The following is a 25,228-nucleotide window of genomic DNA, read 5'->3' on the forward strand; positions in this document are numbered from 1 at the left end:
GTGAGTAAAGTACTCATTAGCATAGCTTTCGTATGTAATGGTGCATTTTTTCAGAGGGCTCTTTCTTAGACATTCATCAGTACTAGTGGAGACCATCAGGCTAAATCACAGATCTACAGAAGTACTTGACAAAGGGCCAGAAAAAGGCAGCTAGTATACTGTTGTGATTTTTACAGATGAAAAGAATTTACTAAATGGATGCAACTTGAGACCATACTCTTAAGTGAAGTAAAGTGAACGCAAGTGTTTAAATACCGCATTGTTTCTCTGATGTGAGAAACTGAAAGTGGAAATAAGGACTAAAGTCTACAGTGTTTAAATACCGCATTGTTTCTCTGATGTGAGAAACTGAAAGTGGAAATAAGGACTAAAGTCTACAGTAGCTATTGGGAAATGGGGGAAAAAATGTTCAAATGAGAAAGGGAGCAAGAGGGGGGGAGAGGGAAAGAAAAGAAGGGACAAGGAAAAGAAAAGAAAATCGAAGGAAAAAATGGAAACAAAATTTTTATATATAAGGGGGAGCAAATAGGGAAAAAAAAGAAGAAATAAGATACATCATGTACTGGTACAAATTCCCTATGATGAATGTTATCATTATGTTTATCTAAAATGTACCAATAAATGTTTTTCTAAAAAAAATGAAAAGAGGGCCAGGGATTTAGCTTAGTGGTTCCACCACCTGCCTCACAAGTGTAAGGACCCGAGTTCAGTCCCTTGTACCAATAAATAAATAAATAAATAAATAAGAAAGAAAGAATCTAGAGGATTCTTTATTTTTAAAAATCTACTATATATCTCTGGAATAGTCTTTACTTTCTCAGAATTTAACTCTCTCATAAGAACCTTAAAACCACTGTAATCAAGTTGGGTGTGGGGGTATGCCCCTGCAAAGCTGCTTGAGAGTCTGAGACTGAGTTTGAAGCCAGATTAGACAACATAGTGAGATCCTTGTCTTAAATAAAAAATTGAAATAAACAATGATAAACAAAAGTTATGTTACAACTACTGCCTTGAAGGGAAATAGGGTTCTGTGATAAAACACATAAGAGTTAGCACTGGGCTCCTGAAATTTTTTTTGTTTTTGTTTTTGGTAGTTATGGAGATCCAACCCAGTGCCATACACATGCTGAGCACACCCTCTACTGAGCATATTCCCAGCCCTAAAATTTTATAATAAGTAAAGTAGATAAAGCACATTTACTATTAGCTTAATGAATTGTACTTATGTGTATACACATATAATCACCACCCAGATACACATATATAAACATTTGCAGTACCCTAGAAGTTTTCCTTATGGAGTAAGATTTTTTTAGGGGGGGAATCAAACTTGGGACCTTGTGCTTGCGAAGCAGGCAGTGGAACCACTGAGCTAAATCCCCGGCCCTGGAGTACGATATTTTTTATAAATGAATTAAATAGTACGTTTGCTTACAGTGAGGATAAGAGAGACCAGTTATGTGAAAGTGAGGAAAAGAGGACTGTAGGCAGAGGAATAAAATGGAAAGATCTTAGCTTATTTGAGGACGGAAGGAAGGCGATACTGGTTCAGCCAGGGAGAGATCAATGAATTGAGAGGTTGGAGAGATGAAGAGGTAGATTGTGAGAGGCATCAAAGGCCATGGGGAGGAACATGGACTGAATTCTGAGCGCAATGCTAAATCATTAAATGGTGTTAGAGCAATGCCAGGATTATAGTTAGGTGAAGTAGCTGTCAGTCTGGCTGCTTTGTGGTAAATGGGTTAGCTTGGGTCTAAATACAGAGTCCACCAAAAAAATGTATGCACACTTCAGCAGTTCACCATACTAATAAATATCTGGAATCTAATGACCACCACTTTGAGTGCCTCTTGTAATTGTAGAGGCCTAAAGTAGCTTGTATTAATCTCATGATGTCTAATAAATTAAAATATTTATACAAGCTTTTCTTTCCTGATGTATATTTTTTTGATGGACTCTGTAGAAGCAAAGATAAATAGTATATTCATACCTAGGAGATTTAACGTTATTTTCACATTTTATTTCTCAGTAAAATGATAAGAACCACATGACTTCAAGAATCATCACAGAAGGGATGTATTTTTTCTCATATGGAAATTAAATATCATAAGTTACAGAGAAAGGATTGCAATTTTTCTTCATCAGGTGGTTATTGTAAATTTTTGCCAGCCGATCAGTAAGAGTAAGAAAACAGTTTTAAAATGTATTAACTTATAGGAAATTTTATTATAAAAATATTTTAGAACCCTTTTAGTAGTATATCTGACAGCCATTAAATCGAGTCATGGTCTCTCATAATTGTTTTGATTACTGTTTATTACTTGTGCTGATCAGCGTTCATTGAAGTTTCTGATTTTATATGTAGAGAGAGAGAGGAAAGTGGATATCTTTGAAAGCAATTTTAATAGTGTCTCAGTGTACGATTTTAAACATTTGGAGTTAATGATCATAGGAGTACTACAGCTACAAATTTAAAATATTTTGCAAGCAGCTTCCTTCCTCTCTCAAAAAAAAGTTTGGATTGACTACTGTGCAATTAATTGCATTAATTACTTTCTGAAAAAGGATTGTTATTGTCATGCTGACAGTTGTTATTGTTGTGCTTTTTTTTACTTATATCTTTCCTTTTTAGCTTTTTTTTTCCTTAAATTCTTTTATTGGTACATTTTAGGTATACAACACAATTACATTTCTCATTGGGAACTTGTACCTTTACATGATGCATCTTGGTTCTTATTTTTTCCCCATTCCTAGCCCTCCTTTTTAGCTTTTGATGTTTTGTTTTGTTTTGTTGGTTCTGGGGATCGAACTCGGGTCCTTGTGCTTGCACAGCAGATGGTGAAACCACTGAGCTAAATCCCCAACCCAACTTTTGATGTTTTGAAACAACTTTCTTAGCTTTTGATATTTTTGAAACAGTTATCTCCAAATAAGCAATTAAAAAACTTAAAAAATCACAGAAAACATCCAATACTTTTTGGTTATTCTTTTTAAATTATTTTTTAAAAACACACCTTTGCCTTTTAAAGTACCTTTTTAAATTCATACTAGGCTTAAAAGAGCCAAGTTTCCAATACTTATCTTTTCCATGAAGTATTGGATATTCCTAAAAACTAAATAATTTAATCTTTTAAAAATCTTAATACCAGATCTTATTTCTTATTATGTCTTTCAGAATGGGGACTGGAGAAATGGAAGAGAAGAGATGTTAATCAGGTATTCATTTCAATTTAATCACATTCAAATGTAATCTTCTATAAGTTCAGATAAAAATATGAAAAATGTATTAGTAATGACAAAGGAGTTTTCAAAATATTTCACTTCTAAGGAGAATACTTTTAGTGCAAATATTTTAGCACAACTAATTTCTCTTGTGTAAAATGTTTAAAACCTAAATAAAAATAAAAGAAGACTCCCTACAAATAATACTGGATAATTAACTTTTATGTGAATTGAAATTTGCATGCTTGTTTAATTTCTGTCATGTTTCATCATGGTTGCAATGCATACTCCATGCGCAAATCTAATAAAACTCTTATTAAATCTGCCTGCCTACTTGGCCCACCCGCCTTGCCTGCCTCCCTCCCTCCCTCCCTCCCTTCCTTTCTTCCTTCTTTCCTTCCAGCCTATCTTCCTCATGTCAGTTGCTGTTTCTTTTTTAACACATATTTTACCTTTGTCCATATTTTCGTTTTTACCTAACCAGTATCTTTTCACATGCTTTGGTGAAAACTTGATGAAACTATAAATTATCCAGCTAAAAATCTGTTACAGGAAAATGTGTGGGCAACCTAATAAAGGTAGACTAATAGCATTATCTATCTGTAAATATAAAGTACACAATTGTCATTAAGTACACAGCCATCTTCACTATATCTAGAAGGCATGACATCATTGGGATATAGTTTCCGAAGTGGCAGGAATATCTAGCCTTCCATGTCATGCACAAGTTGACATTCTTTACTATGGTGACAAACCAATGTCTAGGTTTTTACTTTTAGGCCTATGGTTGCAGAAACCTGTTTCTTGTAGGCATAGTAAGAATATCTCCTTCTCTCAGGATGAATGTTTGTTAGCCAACTGTCTTAGTTACTTTTCTTTTACTGAGACACAATACCTGACAACTACAAGTTAAAGAAGGAAGGGTTTATTTTGGCTCATAGTTTGTAAAGGTTTCAGTCCATAGTTAGCTGGCTCCAAGGCAGGGTGTCAGGGTAGAGGAACATCACAGAGGAGAAACCATTCATGGCATGGCAGTTCATCGCAAGGCAGCCAGCCTGCCATCCATTTTTCCCTATATATTCCATTCAGGCTACAAGCCTATTGGTTGATACCATCCACATCCAGGGTGGAGCTTCCCCTCACCCACACTCAGAACCAGCTAAACCAATTAGTGGACTAATCCAAACATCAATACCATTAATCCATATTCACATACCCTTAATCCACATTCACACACCCTAGATCCAGCCACCTTTGAAAAACCCTTCCTGTAAGCATGTAAAGCTTTGGGAGGACATCTAGATATAAGCCGTAACACCAAGTAAATGAAAATGTCACTTTCTAGTCACTGTGACATAATATCTAACACAATTTAAAAGAAAAGAAGTTTAATTTGGCTTATGATTTTGGAGGATTCAGTTCTTCATGGTAGGCTGGGTTCAAGGCAGGAACATCATGCCAGAAAGGTGTGGCAGAGAAATGCTGTTTACCCCATGGTGCTCAGAAAGCAGAGCAGGGGAACACTGTCAGAGAGGAAAGGGCAATAGGCCCCAAGGCCATGTCTCCATGAGCCACCCAGACACACCTAGAAGTTTGATTTACTAATCCTCTAGGTGGCTCCTAAGCCAATCAAGCTGACAATTAAGCTTAACCTCCACCATATATCAGAATATCAATTTACTAATTTGCTATTAAAAATTTCTGTCCAAGGGTCAAGAATAGCTAGTTAGATGGCCACAAAACAAGGAAATCTTTTATATATAGCCAGAGCAGGTCATAATCAGAAACTTATAGCTTGTGTTTAGATGTCCCCCCAAAGCCTCATGTTGTTATAGGTGGGACTTAATCAGAGGTTGCTGGATCTAGAATGTGTGATGCTGGAATTGAGTCATGGTGCCATGCTAGGCTCAAGGTCACTAGGATTAAGGAAGTGAGTGCTACCCATCTTAATTAGTCTGGATAAAATAAAAGGAGCAGAAAGATGCTGTTAAGGTCCCTTGATTGTTTTGTTATCTCCTGTCCGCTGTTATGAACTGTTTTTCCCCTATGCTGCCCCTCTGCCATGTGCTATTCTGCCTTGGAGCCAGCCAACTATGGATTTAAACCTTTACAAACTGTAAACCAAATAAACCTTTTCCCCTTTACCTTTGGGTGTATTTGTCTCAGCAACAAGAAAAAAGTAACTAAAACACTGAACGGGATTCAACTGTTCCTGTCTGAATATTAAGTCTGTCTTAATACTCCTGCCTCAGATCTGCATTAGAGGAAAATCTATTCATCCCTTCCACTGTTATAGATCTGCAAAAATGTTAAACTTTGTACTAATTGTAAAGGATATATAGTAAGTAAAAGCAAACATAGTCTCTTCCCCCAGAGATGAGAACTGATGCTAATCAAACTATTACACAAATAAATGAAATTGTATCTGTAATAAATGCTTCAGAAGAAGCCTATGAAGCCACGAGCACATACAGTGGATATATCTTGTAGACTGTGTGGTCAAGTGTCCCTGAGAAACTGAGAATTGAGGTTAAACTGAAGAATCAGCAGGAATTTTGAGGCAAAGATAGTAGCAGAAGGACTTTCTAGGCAGAGGGACAGCCTGTGCACACAGGGGCAGAGCTGCACACACCGATCTGGTAAAAGACATCTGGTCCCAAATGTAGTGATCCGTGCTTATAATCCCTGCTGCTCAGGAGAATTGCAAGTTTGAGGCCAGCCTGGACAAGGTAATGAGACCCTATCTCAAAATAATAAAAAGGGCTGGAGATGCAGTGGACCCTCAAAATTTGTGGGAATTACATTCCTAGAGCACTCACAAATTGTGAAAAACCACAAATTTCAAATATGATCAGAAAAATGTCTATAAATGCCTATTTTTATAGTTTAAACCCTGCATATACTATGTCTCCTACAGTTATGTAATTTAATTTAATAAAATACTGTATTAATAAAGCCTTAGAAGGTACAGGGCATCTTGGCAGCATTGTAGGGATCTTAGGACTTTAAGAAGAACAAAACCAAGAACACTCGAGATAGCTACATGTGATACAGCAACCTGTTATGATGTGGGAATGCTGGTGCATCTGCTGGAGATGGGTTACATGACATCAGTCAGCAGCAAGGAAAAGTGAATAACGCTGTCAGATTGGCTACTTGAAAACCTCCCACCAAAAAAACAATTGCAGAGGATATTTGTGGTTTCTGTGAAATTGTAGGGGGTTCCGCAAACAATTATTAGTTCTAAGGAAAAATCTACCGATGACTGAGGCTGCAAACTCTGAACCAGGACTTCATGAGGGTATACTGTATAGCTCAGTGCTAGAGTGCTTGCCTACCATGCATAAAGCTTTAGGTTTAATCCTCAATGCTGTGTGTATGTGCATGCATGTGTGTGTGTATACCTCATGTGAAAGCCTATTAAAGAAAAACCACAGAGACTGTATTATGGGAGGTAGAAGAAGGTAGGCAGAGAGCTTGTGGGGGCTTATGGGCCTTATAGACTTTATAATAAAAGGTTGTGAAACTCCTGGAGAATGACATGATTCAAATATTTTATAAAAGAATTCTCTGGTTGCCATATGGACAGATTAGAAGGAGCTAACGGTAGAGTTGGAAAAAAGGTATTTGAGAGGATTTTGGAAATTTGCAGTTTTCTGGGAGATGGATTAGTAAAGATAGATCAGTGATAACAAGGGCTGAGAGCCTAGGGCCAAACATGACTAACTTAGGAGCTGCTGGTGAGATTGAAGAAACTCAGCAGTGTGTTCTTAATAGGCCAGGAATGAAGTAGTCTACACAGTGATGCTAAAAAGTTTAGTAATAATAATAGCATCACCAAGAAGAGTAAGTGTGGCAGGTTTGTTGTATGCTAGGTAAGTTTTAAAGTATTATCTCATTTAGTCCTGTCAGAATTGTAAGGGAGACTTTTATTATTTATTTTTGTGGTACTGGGGATTGAACCCTTAGCCTTCCCACTAAACTATATTCCCAGTCCTTTTTATTTTTTTATTTTGAGACAGGGTCTAAGTAAGTTACTAAATTCCTTAGACTGGACTTGCACTTGCAATCTTCCTGCCACTGCCTCCCAGAGTGCTGAGATTATGAGTATGTGCCACCATGCCAGGCTTATTCATTTTTTTAACTGATGAAGTAACTGAAGCATTGAAGAAGTTAAATAACCTACTCAAGGTTTCAGAGAGTGCAATTAAGGATTTGAAACTGGGGCTGCTAACTTCTGAGCACTTTAATGCCTGAAAAATCATATGGACTAATATAAAAACAGACAGTTATATTTAGAAAAGTTAAGATTGTTAGTTCACATTAGAGGAGTCTAGGGGATGACAAGGAGTCAACACAAGTTGGGCTGAGGAGTGATGGGAGATGAGAAAATGCTGATAGGATGCATAAGCAACTCTTCTGAAAATTTGAACTTGAAAAGGAGATATCCAAATTAGTATTTGGGATCTTTCTTTGTTTATATATTTCCTAGACTTCAATGGCTGGCTGAATCTGATACTTTCTTTGCTTAGTTAATGTACACATTTCTTCAATTAAAGTCCTCTATTGCTGTGTATTTTCTGACTACTTAAGGCATCATTTTGCGTGATACTGAAATACTTACATAAAATAGTCAAGTTTTAGCTAGGAGGATAAGTAATTTTTTTTAATAATTTTTGTTTTATTATGTTTTACATTGAGAACTCTTAAAGGTTATGTTTCAGATTTTTCATAAGTTCATGCATCTTCACCAACTAATATTTTTAGAGATTAATATCTTGGGCATAAATAAAGGTAATTGATTATAACAGTTATGGTTATATTTCAAAATATAGTTATTTAATTTCTTTGGTGATACTGTATCTGTGGACTTTTTAGAATTTAATTTTTCTATTTGTAGGCTGATATTGCACCATTGATGGCTTCTCTTATTGGAGTTCCCTTTCCCCTTAACTCAGTGGTAAGGAATAAAATTTTATTATCAATACTCAATATTAAAAATTGCACAGAAAAAGTTACTGTTGTGTATTTCTGTATAATCTTTTTTGTATATGTGTTGAGGATCGAACTCAGGACCTTGTGCTTGCAGGGCAGGCGCGGTGCCACTGAGCTAATTCCCCAAAACCTTTCTGTTTAATCTTTACATTTAAAATTGTATGTTCCTCTTTCTTTCCCCTCCTCTCCTCCTCTTCCTCCTCTTTCTCTTCTCCCCTCTCTTCCTATCTTTTCCTCTCTCCTCCCCTCTTTTTGCCTCCCCTCCAATCTTCTTCCCTCCTCTCTTTCTCTTCTTTTTTCTCTGGAGATCAGTCCCAGGACATTGTACATACTAGATAATCACTCTACCACTGAGCTGTATGTATCCCAAGCCCCTCAATTTTTTATTTTCTAAGATGCATATGATTTATATCTCTGTAATCTACTTGCAAGTGATAAAAAAACAGCAGAGACTGAGTCCACTTAAAAGAAAATTATTGGAAAGATATGGTTTACTGATTCATAGGGTTGCTCAAAAATCAGTCTTAGAAATGACCAGGAACCAAAACATCTCTAGAAACTTAGAAGAAGGAACCACAATCATGGTCCCATGGCAAGGATATTCTGCTTAGAGTAACAACAATAGAGTAGAATAACATTTTACCCATTTCAGTTTCTGTTCCTTGATTCTTAATCCTCAGATTCTATATGGTCCAACCCAGGTTATTTGCCTAATAACAGAGCAAGGCCCCTGTTTATAGACCTACCATCATACAAGATGTGATCAAAATATACAATGAATGTTTAAATTTTTAAAAATTTATTACAGTAAAGACACATTGCCATTAATCTCCCTCAAAATACTTCCCCTTGCATGGAAAACTTAATCCATCATTCTTGGCACTTTTGGAAGCACTTCTGGAAGTCCTCTTTTGTGAGTGTCTTTAGTATATGTGATAAAAATTCAATTAATGCTGCTTTCAAGTTTCATCCAATGGAGAGGTAAGCCGTAAGAATATTACAGGTCCACATCCACCTTATTCACCACATCTGGTACTGTGTGACTTCTGGCTCTTCTGCAAAGTCAAAACGACTATGAAAGGTAAGTGTTTTGAAGTTATTGAGGACATTGAGGCAGTACAACTAAAAAGATACTCATAAAGAGGACTTTCATAACAGTTTTCGAAAGTAGCAAGGTGGGATAAGTGTGTTTGAAGCAAGAGGTAGTATTTTGAGGGGGGTTAATAGCAATATGTCTTTTATATAATAATTTTAAAATTTAAACATTCAACATATTTTTCAATCATGCTGAGTATATCCAGTGGGGAGGGTTTTTCAGCAGAAAATAGTAATACCCTTACAAATGGACCTGGATGCAGAAAATCCAAAAACAAAGCCAAATAAAAGAATACCATTCAGAGCAGCTGTTCTTACTAGTTCTTCAAAATCAAATTTGCCTTAAAAATATATCATCATACTCATAACTCTGAGTAATACGACCTGGATAGTGTATAGTGTACATAAGTGTGTGTATGGATTTAAACAAAAGTTTCATAAAACAATCTTCACTCTTTCAACATATAGGACACTCTCATATGTCTTTTTTTCTTAAGTATGCTAGCTGTGGCCAACTATAGTGATGTGTGTGCGTGTGTGTGTGTGTGTGTGTATAAAATACTTAGTTCACTGCTTAGCACATAGTATATATGTTTGTTAGGTTTTCTTTTTTTCAATATAACAAATACCTGAGATAATCAGCTTATAAAGAGAAGTAGTTTGTTTTGTCTCAAAGTTTTAGAGGTTTCAGTCCATGGATGCACATCATGGTGGGATGCATGGTAGAGCCAAACCTCTCACCTTATGGTCAAGCCAAGAAAAAGAGAAAGGGCAAGCCTTGGGTCTCATAATCTCCTTTGACAATATGCCCCCAGTGATCTGAAGACCTTCCACTGGGCCCCACCTCTTAAAATTTCCATAGCCTTCCAATAATGCCAAACCTTTAACACATGGGACTTTAGGGAACGTTTATGATCTAGACCATAGAGGTAATCTTTCAGTCAGTGTTAGGTTTTAAATTATCTTGTTTGAATTTAAATTATCTTGTTTGCTTTATTTATTATACCCACTTAGTGACAAAAGTTACAGAACATCTTTCAGTTATGATTTTTAAAAAGATTCATTTAATCCAGGGATTTGTCTATATGTCTTATCTTTGTGTTTCTCTCTTAGGTCTGTTTCATTTTCTAAGAATAGCCTGAGCTAAATTAATGCTAATACTAAGCCAGTATTTCAAAATTTATTATTTGCAGGGAACTCTTCCAGTGGATTATCTGAACAACACGGATCTCTTTAAAGCAGAGAGCATGTTTACAAATGCAGTCCAGATACTCGAACAGTTCAAGGTAAAAAAATAAATAAAGATACAATAATGCACAATAGTATAATTTAAAAATTAAATATAATAGGTTAAAATATTTTATTTCTTGCTTTAATAAATTTTCTATAATTTGTCATCTTTAGATTTTTGTATTTTCCTAGTGTCTTAAAGTTTCACATTTCTGGAATATAGGCTCCATTAGTCGTATTGGCTTTGACTTATGCTTATAAAGACTATAATTTAAGTTTTTATCTATTGGAATTTGCCCCATAGAAGTATTATTAGAGATCATAACATTTCTTGTCATCCCGTATATGGAATACATTAGGAACTTAAAGAAGTGATTCTTTGATTAAAACTTTGGTTTATTTGGTTTTCAAGGAGTTAAATTTTTTTTTTTTGGTACCAGGGATCGAACTTGGGACCTTGCGCTTGCGAGGCAGCCGCCGGAACCACTGAGCTAAATCCCCGGCCCGAAAATACACTTTTAATTATGTTACAGTATGTTATTTTGCAAGATTGATATGCTTAATTCTCAGCTCATTGAGGTAGTAAGATAGTACTCATTTTTCCTTTAAATATTTATGAAACAATATAGTAACACACAATTCCATTTATTTTCAAAGTAGTTAACTATCCCTGAGGAGCCATTTTAATGGATGTTTATATTTCAAAATGAAATTAATTTTTTGTTAATTATAATATACTAAAATATTTTCATGCTTGGTTCCCAGGTGAAAATGATTCAGAAAAAAGAAACTACTTTCCCATTTTTGTTCACACCATTTAAGTAAGTTTCTTATTTTTTATTAATGTAAAAAATAGGATGAATTTATTTGTAAACTGCCTTTTTGTATACATTAGTGTAAACTCCAAACTGAAGTCTTTTTCTGTTACTTTTGTTAAGTAATGAGCCACATGCAAGATACCTTTGAATGTCTGGAAGAGTAGATGGAAGGACAGAGATATGTGAGGCATATTAAGGAGATGGCTTCAGCAGGGTTTTCCTGGCTGGCCAAGAAGGTGTGGGGTTAGTAAGGAAAAGAGAGAGGATGACTCCTTAGCTCTTGGCTTGCTTGATTGAGAACATGCTGGTTCCATTATGTCTTAAAAAAGGAGAGCTGATTTGAGAAGCAAAAATGGATAGTATTAGTTCAACTTACATTTGAATATACCAGTTAAAGAATTAGAAATAAGGGTCTTAATCTCAGGAGATGTGGGTTAATTGTGAAGATTTTGGAACCATCAGCATGAAGATGGTGGTGAAAACTGGTAAACATGTAGGAGACTCTAGGAAGAATGTAGAAAGTGACAAGATAAGGCTAACTGTAGAGTTCTGAGAAACACTGACTTCTAACAGATAGGCAAAGCATTTTGCCAGGTTGTCCCAGAATACAGTAAGGAATGTTTTTCCTGAAATCAAAAAAGAACAGATCTGAGTATTGGACCTTGTGTAATACTACTGACTATATGTAGGCTTGGCATACTTGGTACTCAACTTATTTGAGGTTCACATTTAGTTCATAGGGATTTTGCTATTGATCAAAATAAATTGAGATTATTTTATTTATGAGTCTTAGGGATGTGATTGAATTATTTTTGACAAGGTGTAAAACACTGGTGTAGTAGTCATAAACTAGAAAGCCTTAGATTTTGTATTGCCTTCTTAATAATATGATTGTATAACAGAGCTTGTGTGTATATATATATATATGGATGTATAAGTGAGCAAACATAAAGCAAAATTAGGATTTTCCAAGTTATAGTTGTATAAAATTAATTATGTGGACTGTATCATTGGGATACTATGTCTATAGATCTGTTATGCTGATTCAGATTTGTTATTAGAATTGGCTCTGAGTAGTATGTGTTTTCGCTTTTCTTAAATATTTATTGGTTGACTATTGTGTGTCATAGATACAGCAGTGAACATGATAGACAAAGGCTTTACCTTCACAGAGTGTATTTATACTGTAGCAGTTCAGACAGAGCATAACAAAATAAATGAACAAGAAATACATTATCAATTCTGGGCATGAAGAAAATGTATAGGATGTTGAGAGTGAGAATAACTGAGGATTACTTTAGACCAGCCACTCTACGAAGGCTGATGAGGGAAGCATTCTTCCACAAGGTTCATATGCACACTGCCCACATTCTTCATTTAGCCTGCCAGTTGACTCAAACTTCCCCTGCACTGGTGTTCAACTTTTACCTGGATGTTACTATACGTATTTAGAGCCACTGTTAACCTGTGTGATATGGGGCCCTGGCCAAGCACCCAGATTACCCACTGTGGAGTTTAGAGACAGCTAAGCCTGCAGAGCTGTCTGATTAAAATTCATGACTTGCTAAATGCTTATAGTATAACCATGAAACCTAAGATAAAATGAAAAATTGGCTCTTCAAACTATGTAACTCACCAAAGTATTAAAATCTTGGAAATAATTTTTTGCATCCATCAAAACCAGTATTAACTTTACAAAGAGAAAAAGGTATAGAATACATTACAAATTATAAGGAGGGGAAATTCAGCGAGAAACTTACACAAAGATAAACAATATAAGAAGGGTCCAGGAGGAGGCAGATCTTCTAAATGACAATAGGAAGTGGGTAGACCTGAAGCTGAATGAAATGAATTTTAAGGACTAGATGAATAAAATAAGAAGCTTGAGATTAGCAACAAGATGGTATGAATGGAACATATATTTCTTCATCCCCACCTCCCACCTCGTACCCCACAAAAACAGTAACAGTCAGAATCTAAAGGATAAAGAAAACCTTTCAAACTTGTTCAAAAAATAGGCTTCAAATGTGAAGCAGCCTCAGGTTGTGCATGATTTTGAACAGTTGCTGGGGATGTGAGAAAGGGAATTCCACATTGTACATGGATAAAGACTAAGAAATAGATGAAAAAATAAATAAATAAATAGATGAGAAGGGCTGGGGATTTAGCTCAGTGGTTCCGCCACCTGCCTCGCAAGCACAAGGCCCTGAGTTCAATCCCAAGTACCCCAAAAGAGAAATAGATGAGAAAATCTAGTTACAGTATAAAACTTTGATATTCAGTAAACTTTATTTAAACACTAGTCATACTAATGTAAATATTGGTTTTCAGCTTTTAGACTCAATCCTTAGGCAAAGGAGGTAAGAATAATGATTAGAGAATAGAAACCATTTGTTACCAACCTTGACAGTATAAAAGTGCAGTTGACAATTTGAAAAGCAGAGGGGAAAGGAAATGTATGTAGAATAACACTGGTACTGTTGCATGCATAAAGTAGAATGTGGAAAATTCTGTCTGTAGTTGATAGAATAAGGTAGAGTTCCACATATTAGATTGTTAAGGTAACCAAGATAGCCAACAGACAGGTGAAACTAGTAAGATGGCTTTGTTGAAGTGGGAGCAGGGCCAGAGACAGCAGGGAGTCAACAGAAAATACTTCAGGTCATAATTCAAGAAATAGCATAAAAAACACAATGTATTAGATACTTTCCTGTCACTGGGACAGAGTATCCAATACCCACAATTTAAAGAAGAGATTTATTTTGACTCATCATTTCAGTCCATGGTCAACTGGCTCCATGGCAGAAATGGCATGGCATGAAGGGCATGGTGGAGGGAAGCTGTCATACCTATGGCAGCCAAAAATCAGAGAGAGAAAGGAGGAGTCAGGGACAAGAATACACCCTTCCAGAGACCCTCCAACCACCCCCCCCAAACAACACATTTAGCTGCTGAACTCATTAGTAGATAAGTCCATTGATAAATACAGCTCTCCATGATCCAATCACCTTCCAAACACATGAGACTTGGGAGGGGGCCACTTAGACCCAAATCATAATGCTAGGAAGAAAAGCATAGTAAGAAAGTGGAGGAATGACCATGATAAAAAGCAAACACGTGAAGCATTTTTGTGTCTAGATTTGTGAACTGAGAAATAAGAAGCGTAGGGCAGGGATTTATTAATTGTCATGCCCTTCTATACTATTTGATTTTTTTAAAAATATGTGCATATATTGCTTTCATAAAACACTTTTAAAACCAGTGAAAATAGGTGTTAAGATTTGAATCTAGATGTTCCCCCAAAGCCTCATGCAGTCAGTCATAGGTGGCTTTTTTAGAGGTAGCTGAATCTAGAGTGTGTGTGTGAGATTAAGGGCATGTGATTACTAAACCAGTACAATGACTGGTTTGACACTCCCCTAATCCCGGTAGTCTGGATAAGATAAAGAGGGCAGAAAGGTGCTGTTAAGGTTCCCTTGTTGCTTTTGGGGGTGGCTACCATGAACTGTTTATCCTCTGTGACGCCCTTGCCATGTGCCACTCTGCCTTGGAGTCAGCTGATTATGGATTGAAACCTCTACAAACTGTGAGCTAAGTAAATCCTTTCCCCATTAATTTTGGGTGTTGGGTATTTTGTCTCAGCAACAAGAAAAAAAGTAACACAACAAATATTCTAATAATTGACACTAAGTAGAATATATAATAGGGAAAAACACTTTATAATAGAAATAAAATTACTTAGGAATAAAATAATGAAAAATGTACATTATGGAGAAAACTATAAAATTTTACTTTAGGTCATAATAGAAAATATAAATATTGGATGGTAACATTTAATACTATAAAAATGTCAGCCCTCTCCAAATTACTAAATATTGTGTAATGTTAAATACTTTTCATATAACTCAACTTTATTGTTTTAATTGTACTGAGGATCAAACAGAGGGGCATTTTACCATTGAGCTATATCCCCAACCTTTTAAAAAAATTTGTGTTTTTAGCCAGAGTCTCACTAAGCTGCCTAGGCTGTTCTCAAGTTTGCTATCCTTCTCCCTCAGCCTCCCAAGAAGATGGCATTATGGATGTGGGTTACCATGCCTGGCAAAAGATGGTTTTAAATTTATATAGAAGAATAAGTTCTCATAGCTTAGCTAATACTGAGAAAGAACAAGATAAGAGATTTGCTGTATTAGCTAGGAAAACATAGACTTAAAGCTATTGTAACAGAGGTAATACTAGTACAGGCAAATATATAGATTGTTAGAACTAACTTGATAGTATCCAAGAGACTAACATCTATCGATAAATAGTATTTTCCCCCATTTCACAGAAAAGGAAACTAAAGCACAAATAAATAACTGTCTTGAGATTTTCCACTTGTAAATAGGAAAGTCACAGTTTAAAACTTAAAAAAAAGAATTTAAAACTTAGCAGTCTGGCCCCAGGGTCTGGTATAGTCTTAACTGATGACATCCACCTTGCAAAGTAGATTCTTGTTGTTTATTAAAACTAAGAATTCTAAAACTACATGCCTAAGAAAATTCATTTTTCATAGTCTATTCTCAGAGAAATAATTGTATTGCATATGATAAACATAATGAAGACTGGAAACAAATGTTTCCTGAGAGATGGTTAAATTAACAGTGGTAACAATCATATTGCAAATTAGAATATGACAGTTTAAGAAGAAAGAGGAAAGGTAATACATACTTATATGGGAAAGGTAGATTTTTGAGTGAAAAAAGTAAGTACATAGCTATGATATGCTATCATTAATCATAAAAATATGTACCGATACTATTGGCATACATAAGCAAAGCATGATGTAAACATGCCTAAGTGATGTTATGCTTGAGTGAAGTATTGGCAGTATAATCAGAATTTATTAATTATGTATTATTTAAATTGAAGATACCATAACCAGGTGGAATACTAAATTGAAAATTATTTTTTTATTACTTGGGGAGATGTGAGTGTCATAAGTTGTATGTTATTTTTAAAGAATGTTTTGGCCATTAAAAACTTTTGTTTCTTCTTTGAGGCTTTTTGAAATAGATGTATTTGGGGCAGTGACTAAATGTTAACTCGGCTTTACATATCTTTAATGTTGGGAATACCAGGAAAATGTTATTGTCATTTACCATGTGAGTTCAACAGATCTTTTGTTTTTATTTCTCCAACCAATGAATATTTTTTCACTTCTATATCATTTATTTCTTTTTAATGACCTTTATGTATACATGTAATGTCAGTATCGTCTTAGACCCTATATCAAGTAAATTTTGGCCTATAACATACAAGAGTAAAGAGTACTGTTGCAACACATTTTAATAGATAGCCCAAAAGAAAAGTTGTAAGCTAGCAGAGCCAGGAACGAGACTTTCCATCAGCAAAGGGACTGTGAATTGCTGAAGACTCAAACAATCATTGGCACTTTTAGCAACAGAGTATTTTGGAATCAAGAATATACTACTACAGAAGTCAGTAGGAGAGGTTGTCAAGTTGATATTTGGAGAATCACTGGAAATTGGACAGAAGAGGGATGCAATGAGGAATATTTTTAAAGAAATTACGGATTCATACTGATTCCCAGTACGTCCGAATATACTCGAGGACAGAATCTTTAAAGAGACCATTAAATTAAAATGAGGTTATCAGAGCAGATCCTAATCCAGTATGACTGCTGTCTTTATAAGAAGAAATTAGGACACAGACAGGTACAAAGGAAAGACCAGAGATAATAAAACAGATTGATTTGAGAGCTGCCCTCAGTGCTAGGAGCCTTCCTAGCCACTGTACTACCTCCCCCAGCACCAAGGACGTGAGCCACGCTGGTGCCAGCAGCACACACCACCCTCCCCTTGAAATGAGAAGACACATAAACAAATCTCAAAACCAGACTTCCAGATCACCTAAAGCAACGCCAAAGGGAAATGAGATGGAACAATCTTATGCTCAACCACCTGGACTCCCTGAACAGGCAACCAAAGAGGATCTGGAAAAAATGAAATCAGATAGCCCAAGACCTTGTCACAATCTATTCTGAGAAAATTGTTCTTTTTTTTTTTTTTTTTTACTTTTTTCCCCTCAGTACCAGGAATTGGACTCAGGACCTTGCACTTGCCAGGCTGGCGTGGCACTGCTAGGCTAAATCCCCAGTCCAATTATTTTTTTTTTCAATGAATATCATACTGTACTTTGTTTTTGTTCTGAAAAATACACTGTTCACTTATCTAATCTTAAATTTGAGAAAATTTATATTAGTATGTGAACATCTGAAAAAGTCATAGTCATGAGATTTTAGTTACATGATTAATTTTGCCAGCATCGCTAGATTCTAATTTAATAGTATTTCTACCATTCTACTATTTTCTTGTTTAACCTTTTCTAGCAGAGTCATGAATAACTGATGAATCATGAAATAATTTCTAGGGTAATGAAATAGCAAATGTTTAAGATAGGAAAAATATGATTGCTAAGATTATCTTAGATTTGTAAAAAGATCTAGTGGATTCATAGGGTAATTTCATATCCTATTGTATCCCATTTAAAAAAAAATAAATTTTCTTTTTGATATTTTAAAGACCTCTAAAAAAGAATAAAAGTCATGAAAATATCCGTTTGCACAGAGTACTGCTTAAAAAAGAAACTAAAAGCTAAGATTGGGTCCTGTGGACCCTAGTGATTTTTCAGGGGATAACCAGCAGATGGAGCTACATGACTAGGAAAAGCACAAAAGGTTTGTCTGGATGTGTAACTACCTTTAAAAAAAAGGAAGCAAAATACTTTATATTTCAAAAGTACATACTATAGAACCAAAGTAAAATAAAAAATTTTAAAGAAAATTTCATGAAATGAGAAAAAAATTTAAAAGGTCTCTTAGAAAAATTGGGAAGGATTTATGTATCTTGCCAGTAGAAGCAAAAATATGTTTCTTTATTTGGAAATTATTGTGTAAATTCAAGAAACTTAATTTTTTGTTTGTTTTGTACTGGGAATCGAACTCAGGACCTGGCTCTTGCCAGACAGGTGTGGTGCCACTGAGCTACATCCTGGGCCATAAGAAACTTAAATTTTAACAAAGTTTAAATGTATTTCCTACAAAATGACAATAGATGTTAATTCTTTTTCATATATATTTATTTTTCAGGCTGATACATATTAAATTTTTTCCCTTAAGTCAAATTTAAATATTTAACATGAATCTTTGTGTTACTTTACCAATTTTATTTACTAATTATTTATAAGAAATGTAATTTTATGTTTCAAAACAAATTTATCTTTATAAAATAACTTTTAAATTACATTCATGCATAGGAAGTATTGACTTATTCCCCACAACATGAAAAATGACATGATTATCATTGACCATGCTAAAGGTATGAGGATTATTCTAGAAATAAATTGTTATACTTTTTTCTCTGTTTTTATTTTCTTGAAATATTTTTAATAGATGTCCTAAAAAGGAATGATCAGGTATCACTAAAATATTGAAACATACATCAATTGAACTATTTTTTGTAACAAAAATAAAAATTAGAAAGGTACAATACTTCAAAGGGCAGCATTTTAAAGAAATCTTGTTCTCCAAATATTAGTTCACCCTGAATAATTGATAAAATTCTTGATAATGCTAAAGTGTGGCTCACTTTCTCCTATAGTGCTCACTTAACCATGAAATAAAAAGGTATACTGACATTTATAGCAAATAAATTTGCAAAATTTAAAATAGTACCCATTTCTCTTTCTTTTTACTTAACATATAAGATGTTGACTATAAATTCTCTTAGTATATGTGCTGCTGAAGGAAGCAATAAATTCTTTTATAATTTGATATTTTCAGTAAAAAGACTGTCAATAAAGGAAAATTTTTCTTATAAATTACTATGTAGAAATGTATTTCAGGCATGTTGCCTTTCAAGTTAATATTCTATTAAGTTCATTCATATCTGTAACCATGCATAGAGTAAAGAGAAAACTAACTTCTGAAAAATCTTTTTTTTTTTTGCCTTTTAGTTCACCTTTATTTGCACTCTATCTTAGTCAAAAGGCTGAAAAGCAATAGTCCACCTTAATTCAAAAGAGGGTTTTTTTGAATGTTCCATTCAATATTTTTACTTTCTAACACCATCATTCCTTTTACACTTTTTGGTTGGCATTCTCCCGTAAGGATTTCTTCTCATTTATTTGTATCAGTATGCACTCATCACTTGATAGGTTATTGCTGTTATTTATTCTTATGTACATGGGCTGGGAGTGGTAGAGTGCTTGCTTATCATATGTAAGATCCTTAGCACTACCAAAAAAAGTGTATTTTGATCCTCATGATTGTTCCCTAGCGTACCTATACTGTAACAGTAATAATGACACAGATTTATATTTTAAAGAGCACAAAAACACCTTCTCACAGTTTCTTTGATTCTCATAACTGTGAAGAAAGGCAGAGGTAATCTCTCCCGAAAACTGTAAAAGGCTTCTCTGTTGGTACCAACCCAGACTAGAACTTCAGGTTTCCCAACTGTAATTGACTTTTCTTTTTTAACAACTTAAATTTTGGCCAATTATAGGAAGGCATATTAGTTTCTTTTTTTTTTGGTACCAGGGATCAAACTCAGGACCTTGCACTTTCAAGGCAGCCGCCGGAACCACTGAGCTAAATCCCCGGCTAGGTATATTAGTTTCTTAGGGCTGCCATAACAAACTACTACAACCTAGGTGGCTTAAGAAACAGAAACTTAGTCTTTCACAGTTGTAAAGGCTAAAAGTGCAAAATCAAGGTGTATTCAGTACTAGTCTCCTCTAAAGCAGCGGTCCCCAACCAGTTGGGCACTAGGGACCAGTTCTGGGGAAGACAATTTTTCGATGGGGTAGGGGTAGTGTTGGCCTTGGGATTGGATTTAATAAGGAGCATGCCGCCTAGATTAGATCCCTTTCATGCACAGTTAACAGCAGGGTTTGCACTTCCGTGGGAATCTAATGCTGCAACTGATCTGACAGGAGGTGGAGTTCAGGCCACAATGCAAGCTATAGAAAGTGGTTCTAGCTGGGTATTTAGCTCAGTGGTTCCACCGCCTGCCTCGCAAGCAGAAGGACCCGAGTTCGATCCCCGGTACCAAAAAAAAAAAGTGGTTCTAAATACAGATGAAGCTTCCCTTGATTACCTCTTGCTTATCTTCTGTTGTATGGCCTGGTTCCTAAGAGCCCACTGACCCTTACTGTTATATGGCTGGGGAATTGGGGACTCCTTATCTAAAGGCTCTATGGAAGAATCTCTTTGCTTCTTCCTAGCTTCAGATGGTTACTTGCAATCTTTGGTGTTCCCTTGCCTACACCTTTATTATTTCAATCTCCATCTCTGTCATTACATGAGCTTTTTTTCTATATGTCTGTCTCTAACTTAATGTTACCTTGATTGTACCTGTATGCTAATCACATATATTATGTTAGGTCAGTATGAGATGAATTAACTTAAAAAGAGGAAAGGTGTATTTTGACCTACAGTTTTGAAGGTTTCAGTCAGTTTCCAGTTGACTCAGTTGCTTTGGACCTGTGGTAAGGCAATACATTGTGGCGGGGAGTGCATAGTAAATAAGTTACTTAGCTGATGGCAACTAGGAAGCAAAGAGAAAGAAACAAATGTTCCACAATCCCTTTCAATTGTACTTCTCCAGTGACTTAAAATCTCTGAAGAGACCCTTTATTTTAAAAGTTATTACTACCTTATAATAGTTCCAAGCTGAGGACCAGGCATCGGGGGGACATACCAGGTCTTAACTATAGCAGTCTGCAAAGATCCCATTTCAAAACAAGATTGTATTCACAAGTACCAAGGCTTAGGATTTCAACATATATTTTGGGGGGACATAATTTAGCTTTTAACAGAAGATTCATTTCTGTCATCATTTTAGACTTTACAGAGAATTAATCTGTAATTGCTTCACTGATTCAATCAATGTTTACTATTTTCCTACTGTGTCCTAGGCATCAGAGTAGGTGTTGGAAGATAGGCATGGTGTATACTTGCATCAGATTTAAAGTCTAATGGGAACATAATAAAGAGAACAAAAATTATAATACAGTATGGTAAGGAATAGTGACATGTAGTGTGAGTTTGTTTTTATAAGAATACTTGATGAACACCATGTTGAGGGATGCAAATTTATAGGAACTAGAAAAGTTAAACAAGACAATTCCAGCCAGTAAAGATGATGTCAGGAAGAAGATTTTTCTATTTCTCATTGCTACCTCTGAGAGGAATGTGAGATGGAGATGCAAGAAGTCATCACTCAGCATACTTCTGAGGTAGTAACAGCCACTGTACCTACTCCAATTAACTTAACACTAGTTGCTGTGGATTGTAGTAGCTCTGAGGTAAGTGGCCACCAAACATCTGATTAGTAGAATCTGTCAATTTCCATGCTGTAAATATTTTTAATATGAACAGTCTCAAGCCTTAGAGAAGATGCCACAAGGAAACAGGAAGAATTCTATGGCATTGGCTCTTGGGAGCCAGCCTCAGCAGACTAAAGCATCCCACTGAGGGAGGGACAGAGGGAAGTAAGAAGTTGAAGCAAGAGGAGAGAAAGATAGAGTAGGGAGCTATTATAGTAGAAAGTTCTCTTACTGTTACTTTTAGGTTACCCTTAAGGCAATTTTGCAGTGAATAGGGGAGATCTGCATTTTAAATGAAACATCATTGCATACTTACGTTTTAGTAATATTTTTATGATGACTTATTTAAAAATCAAATAGAAGAAATGTAATATTTTGTGCCTTATGTTTTTCATGTTAAATATATTATAAAAAGTAATGTAGTAAAAGTACAGTATATCTAGATTCAGTAATGAAATGTTATAGCTTGCAGAAATAACAGAGTTGTAGAATTTAGTGAATACTTTAAACATTTTATTAAAATAATTTAGTGACTTAAAACCTACCTTGAGCCACACACAGTGGTACATGCTTGTAGTACTGGCTACTTGGGAAATGGAAGGATTGTGAGTTCAAGTCTAGCCAAAGCAATTTAATAAGACTCCCTCCCCAAACTCAACAAAAAAAAACAAAATGAAAAACAAGCAAAATCCAGTTTGGTAATGCAAAAACAAAGGAGAATTTTCCCCCATATTTGGCCTAAATGAAATTTTCTCTCCTCTCTTTTCTTTTTCCTTTACTATATTGCACTTGTCACATGTGAGTCCCAGCTGTATTCTGAGCCAAAGCTTTTTTCTCTAAGGATTATCTATGCAAGGATTCTTGAGTTTATACTTTTTCCTCATGGTGGACCTCATCTGTTCCAAAGTTCCTTGTTTAAATGTAAAACACTCTCCTTGGCCCAATGGTTTTAATTATGTTTCTAGCTCTGTGATCTGATGACTAGGAGTTTCTTTGGCATTCCTCCTGACCAGCCATTTCTTTGTTTAAACACTGTACCATGAGCAAATCTCATCTCCAAAGATGGTTTCTCTGAAAGCACTCAATTTGTCACACATTAACAAATACATGAATGCTGAGTCACACAGAACACACCGAATCAGCCCACTGCACACAGGAAGGTCTGTGCACGCCCTACCGAGGTCCTGAGTCGCACGGAAGACACCGAATCACCCCGCTGCAGACAAGCAGCCTCCTGGTTCCACACTACAAAGACGCAGAAGACATCAGACCAAGGTACTGAGTCCCACTGTTCCCGGCCCAGAGGTAGGGGCTTCTGAGCCGTCGTCCAACTGCTCCTGGTCCAGAGGAAGGGGCTTCCCGGTCACCATCCCTCCCGCTGCTCCCAGCCCAGAGGAAAGGGCTTTTGGGCCACCTTCTGTCCCACCACTCCTGGCCCAGAGGAAGGGGCTTCAGGCCACCATCCCTCCCACCGCTCCTGGTCCAGAGGGAGGGGCTTCTGAGCCACCATCCCACTGCTCCTGGTCCAGAGGAAGGGGCTTCCAGGCCACCATCCCTCCCACTGCTCCCAGCCCACAGGAAAGGGCTTTTGGGTCACCATCCCTACCACTGCTCCCGGCCCCTGTCCGACCTCACCCAGCTCAGAGGAGGTAATCTATGCAGGTGCTAACAGCCCCCCACCCCAGTCAAAATGAGAAAACACGTAAATAAGTCTCAACACCAGACTTCCAGATCACCTACAGCAACCCCAAAGGGAAATGAGATGGAACACTCTGATACTCAACCACCTGGACCCACTGAACTGGCAACAAAAGGGGATCTGGAAAAAAGGAAGTCAGAAATAATTTCTCAGATAACAGCAGAGATTGTGCCTCTAGTGCACAACATGATTAATAAATCTAGGGAGGAGCTCAGGAACATGATGGAATCCCAACATAGGAAACAAATGGAATCCATAAAACAGATGCAAACAGATTTCCAGGAGACTTAAAAAAAGTCTACACAGCAGAATGAGCCAATGTGAGGACAGAGTTTCAGATATAGAAGATAAGATTGCAATTAGTGACCAGGAAAAGAAAAATTGCTTCAAAATTCTAAGGGAACATGAGAAATGAATCCAGCAGCTGCTAGATGATGCAAAGAAGAATAACATAAGACTGATTGGGCTCAATGAAGAAACAGGACAGAGTGGAGATGACATAAAAAAATCTCCTCACAGAAATAATGGCAGAAAACTTCCCAAGCAGGGGAAAAGAACTTGACATACAGATAAGTGAGGCATATAGGACGCCAAATAGCCTTGATCAAAAAAAAATCTACATATAGCATATAACTGATAAGATTCCAGAAACACAACAGAAGAACAAAGTTCTCCAAGCAGTCAGAGAAAAGAAACAAATCACATACAAAGGAAAGCCCATCAGAATCACAGCAGACTTCTCAACACAAACCATCAAGGCAAGAAGAGCTTGGAGTGACATATTCCAAGCCCTAAAAGAAAACACCCTCCAACCCAGATTGATGTACCCTGCAAAACTATCTTTCAAAATGGATGGAGAAATAAGATACTTTCATGACAAAGAGCACCTTAGGAACTTTGTGACTACCAAACCAGCACTCCAAAGAATTTTACACAATATCCAAGGAACAGACATTGAGGATCACAACCCCAGGAAGCAAGGCAGAATGCACCCAACTGGCAGGACAAGAAATTAAATGTAAAGGGGGAGAACCCAACAAAAAGAAAGTCATGGCAATGACAAGTCAATACGTTTCAGTTATAACCATCAATGTTAATGGTCTCAATTCACCAACCAAAAGAAATAGACTGGCAGAATGGGTCAAGAAGCAAAATCCAACAATATTCTGCATACAAGAAACACACTTAATTCAAAAGGAAACTCATATAGACTGAAAGTTAAAGGGTGGAAAACAATACTCCATGCGACAGGAACCTGAAAAAAAGCAGGAGTAGCTATCCTCTTGGCAGATCAAGTAGATTTCAAACCAACACTGATTAAGAGAGACGAAGAAGGACACTACATCCTTGTAAAGGGAAAAATCCAAGAGGAAGAGATGACAATCAGAAATATCTATGCACCAAACACTAGTGCACCCAACTATATAAAACAAATACTAATGGACATGAAAAGTCATATATGCACAATACAATTGTAGTGGGGGACCTCAACACCCCACTGTCACAAATAGATAGATCAACTAGACTAAATATAAGTAATGAAATACTAGAACTCAATCTAACTCTTGAACAAATGAACTTAACAGATGTTTACAGAGTCTTCCACCCCACAAAATCAGAATACACATTCTTCTCAGCTGCACATGGGTCATTCTCGAAAATAGACCACATACTCACACATAGAACATGTTTAAGTGCAAAGGAATTGAAGTTATCCCCTGTATATTATCAGACCATAGTGCGATGAAATTGGAGATCCATAGCAAAAGAAACTCAA

The 25,228-nt window shown here is 36.1% G+C and overlaps 1 protein-coding gene across 16 annotated transcripts in view; it reads left to right on the forward strand.

Moving 5' to 3' along the window:
* The window catches only part of Pign (phosphatidylinositol glycan anchor biosynthesis class N), a 236,883-nt gene that overhangs the window by 27,908 nt on the left and 183,747 nt on the right, over positions 1 to 25,228 (forward strand). For all 16 annotated transcript variants that reach the window (XR_015443246.1, XR_015443247.1, XM_087191828.1 and 13 more), the window contains 4 exons: positions 3,176 to 3,216; positions 8,123 to 8,182; positions 10,506 to 10,598; positions 11,308 to 11,363. Coding sequence is in view for 14 of the 16 variants with exons in the window: in XM_087191828.1 (XP_087047954.1) it covers positions 3,176 to 3,216; positions 8,123 to 8,182; positions 10,506 to 10,598; positions 11,308 to 11,363 (250 nt within the window). In the remaining 2 variants the exon portion in view is untranslated. The remainder of the gene's footprint in view (positions 1 to 3,175; positions 3,217 to 8,122; positions 8,183 to 10,505; positions 10,599 to 11,307; positions 11,364 to 25,228) is intronic.

The sequence above is a fragment of the Heterocephalus glaber genome, unplaced genomic scaffold (genome assembly GCF_053883595.1).
Source record: "Heterocephalus glaber isolate CG9 unplaced genomic scaffold, H.glaber_assembly_v1.0 deba00000331, whole genome shotgun sequence".
In the NCBI taxonomy this organism is placed as follows: domain Eukaryota; kingdom Metazoa; phylum Chordata; class Mammalia; order Rodentia; family Bathyergidae; genus Heterocephalus; species Heterocephalus glaber.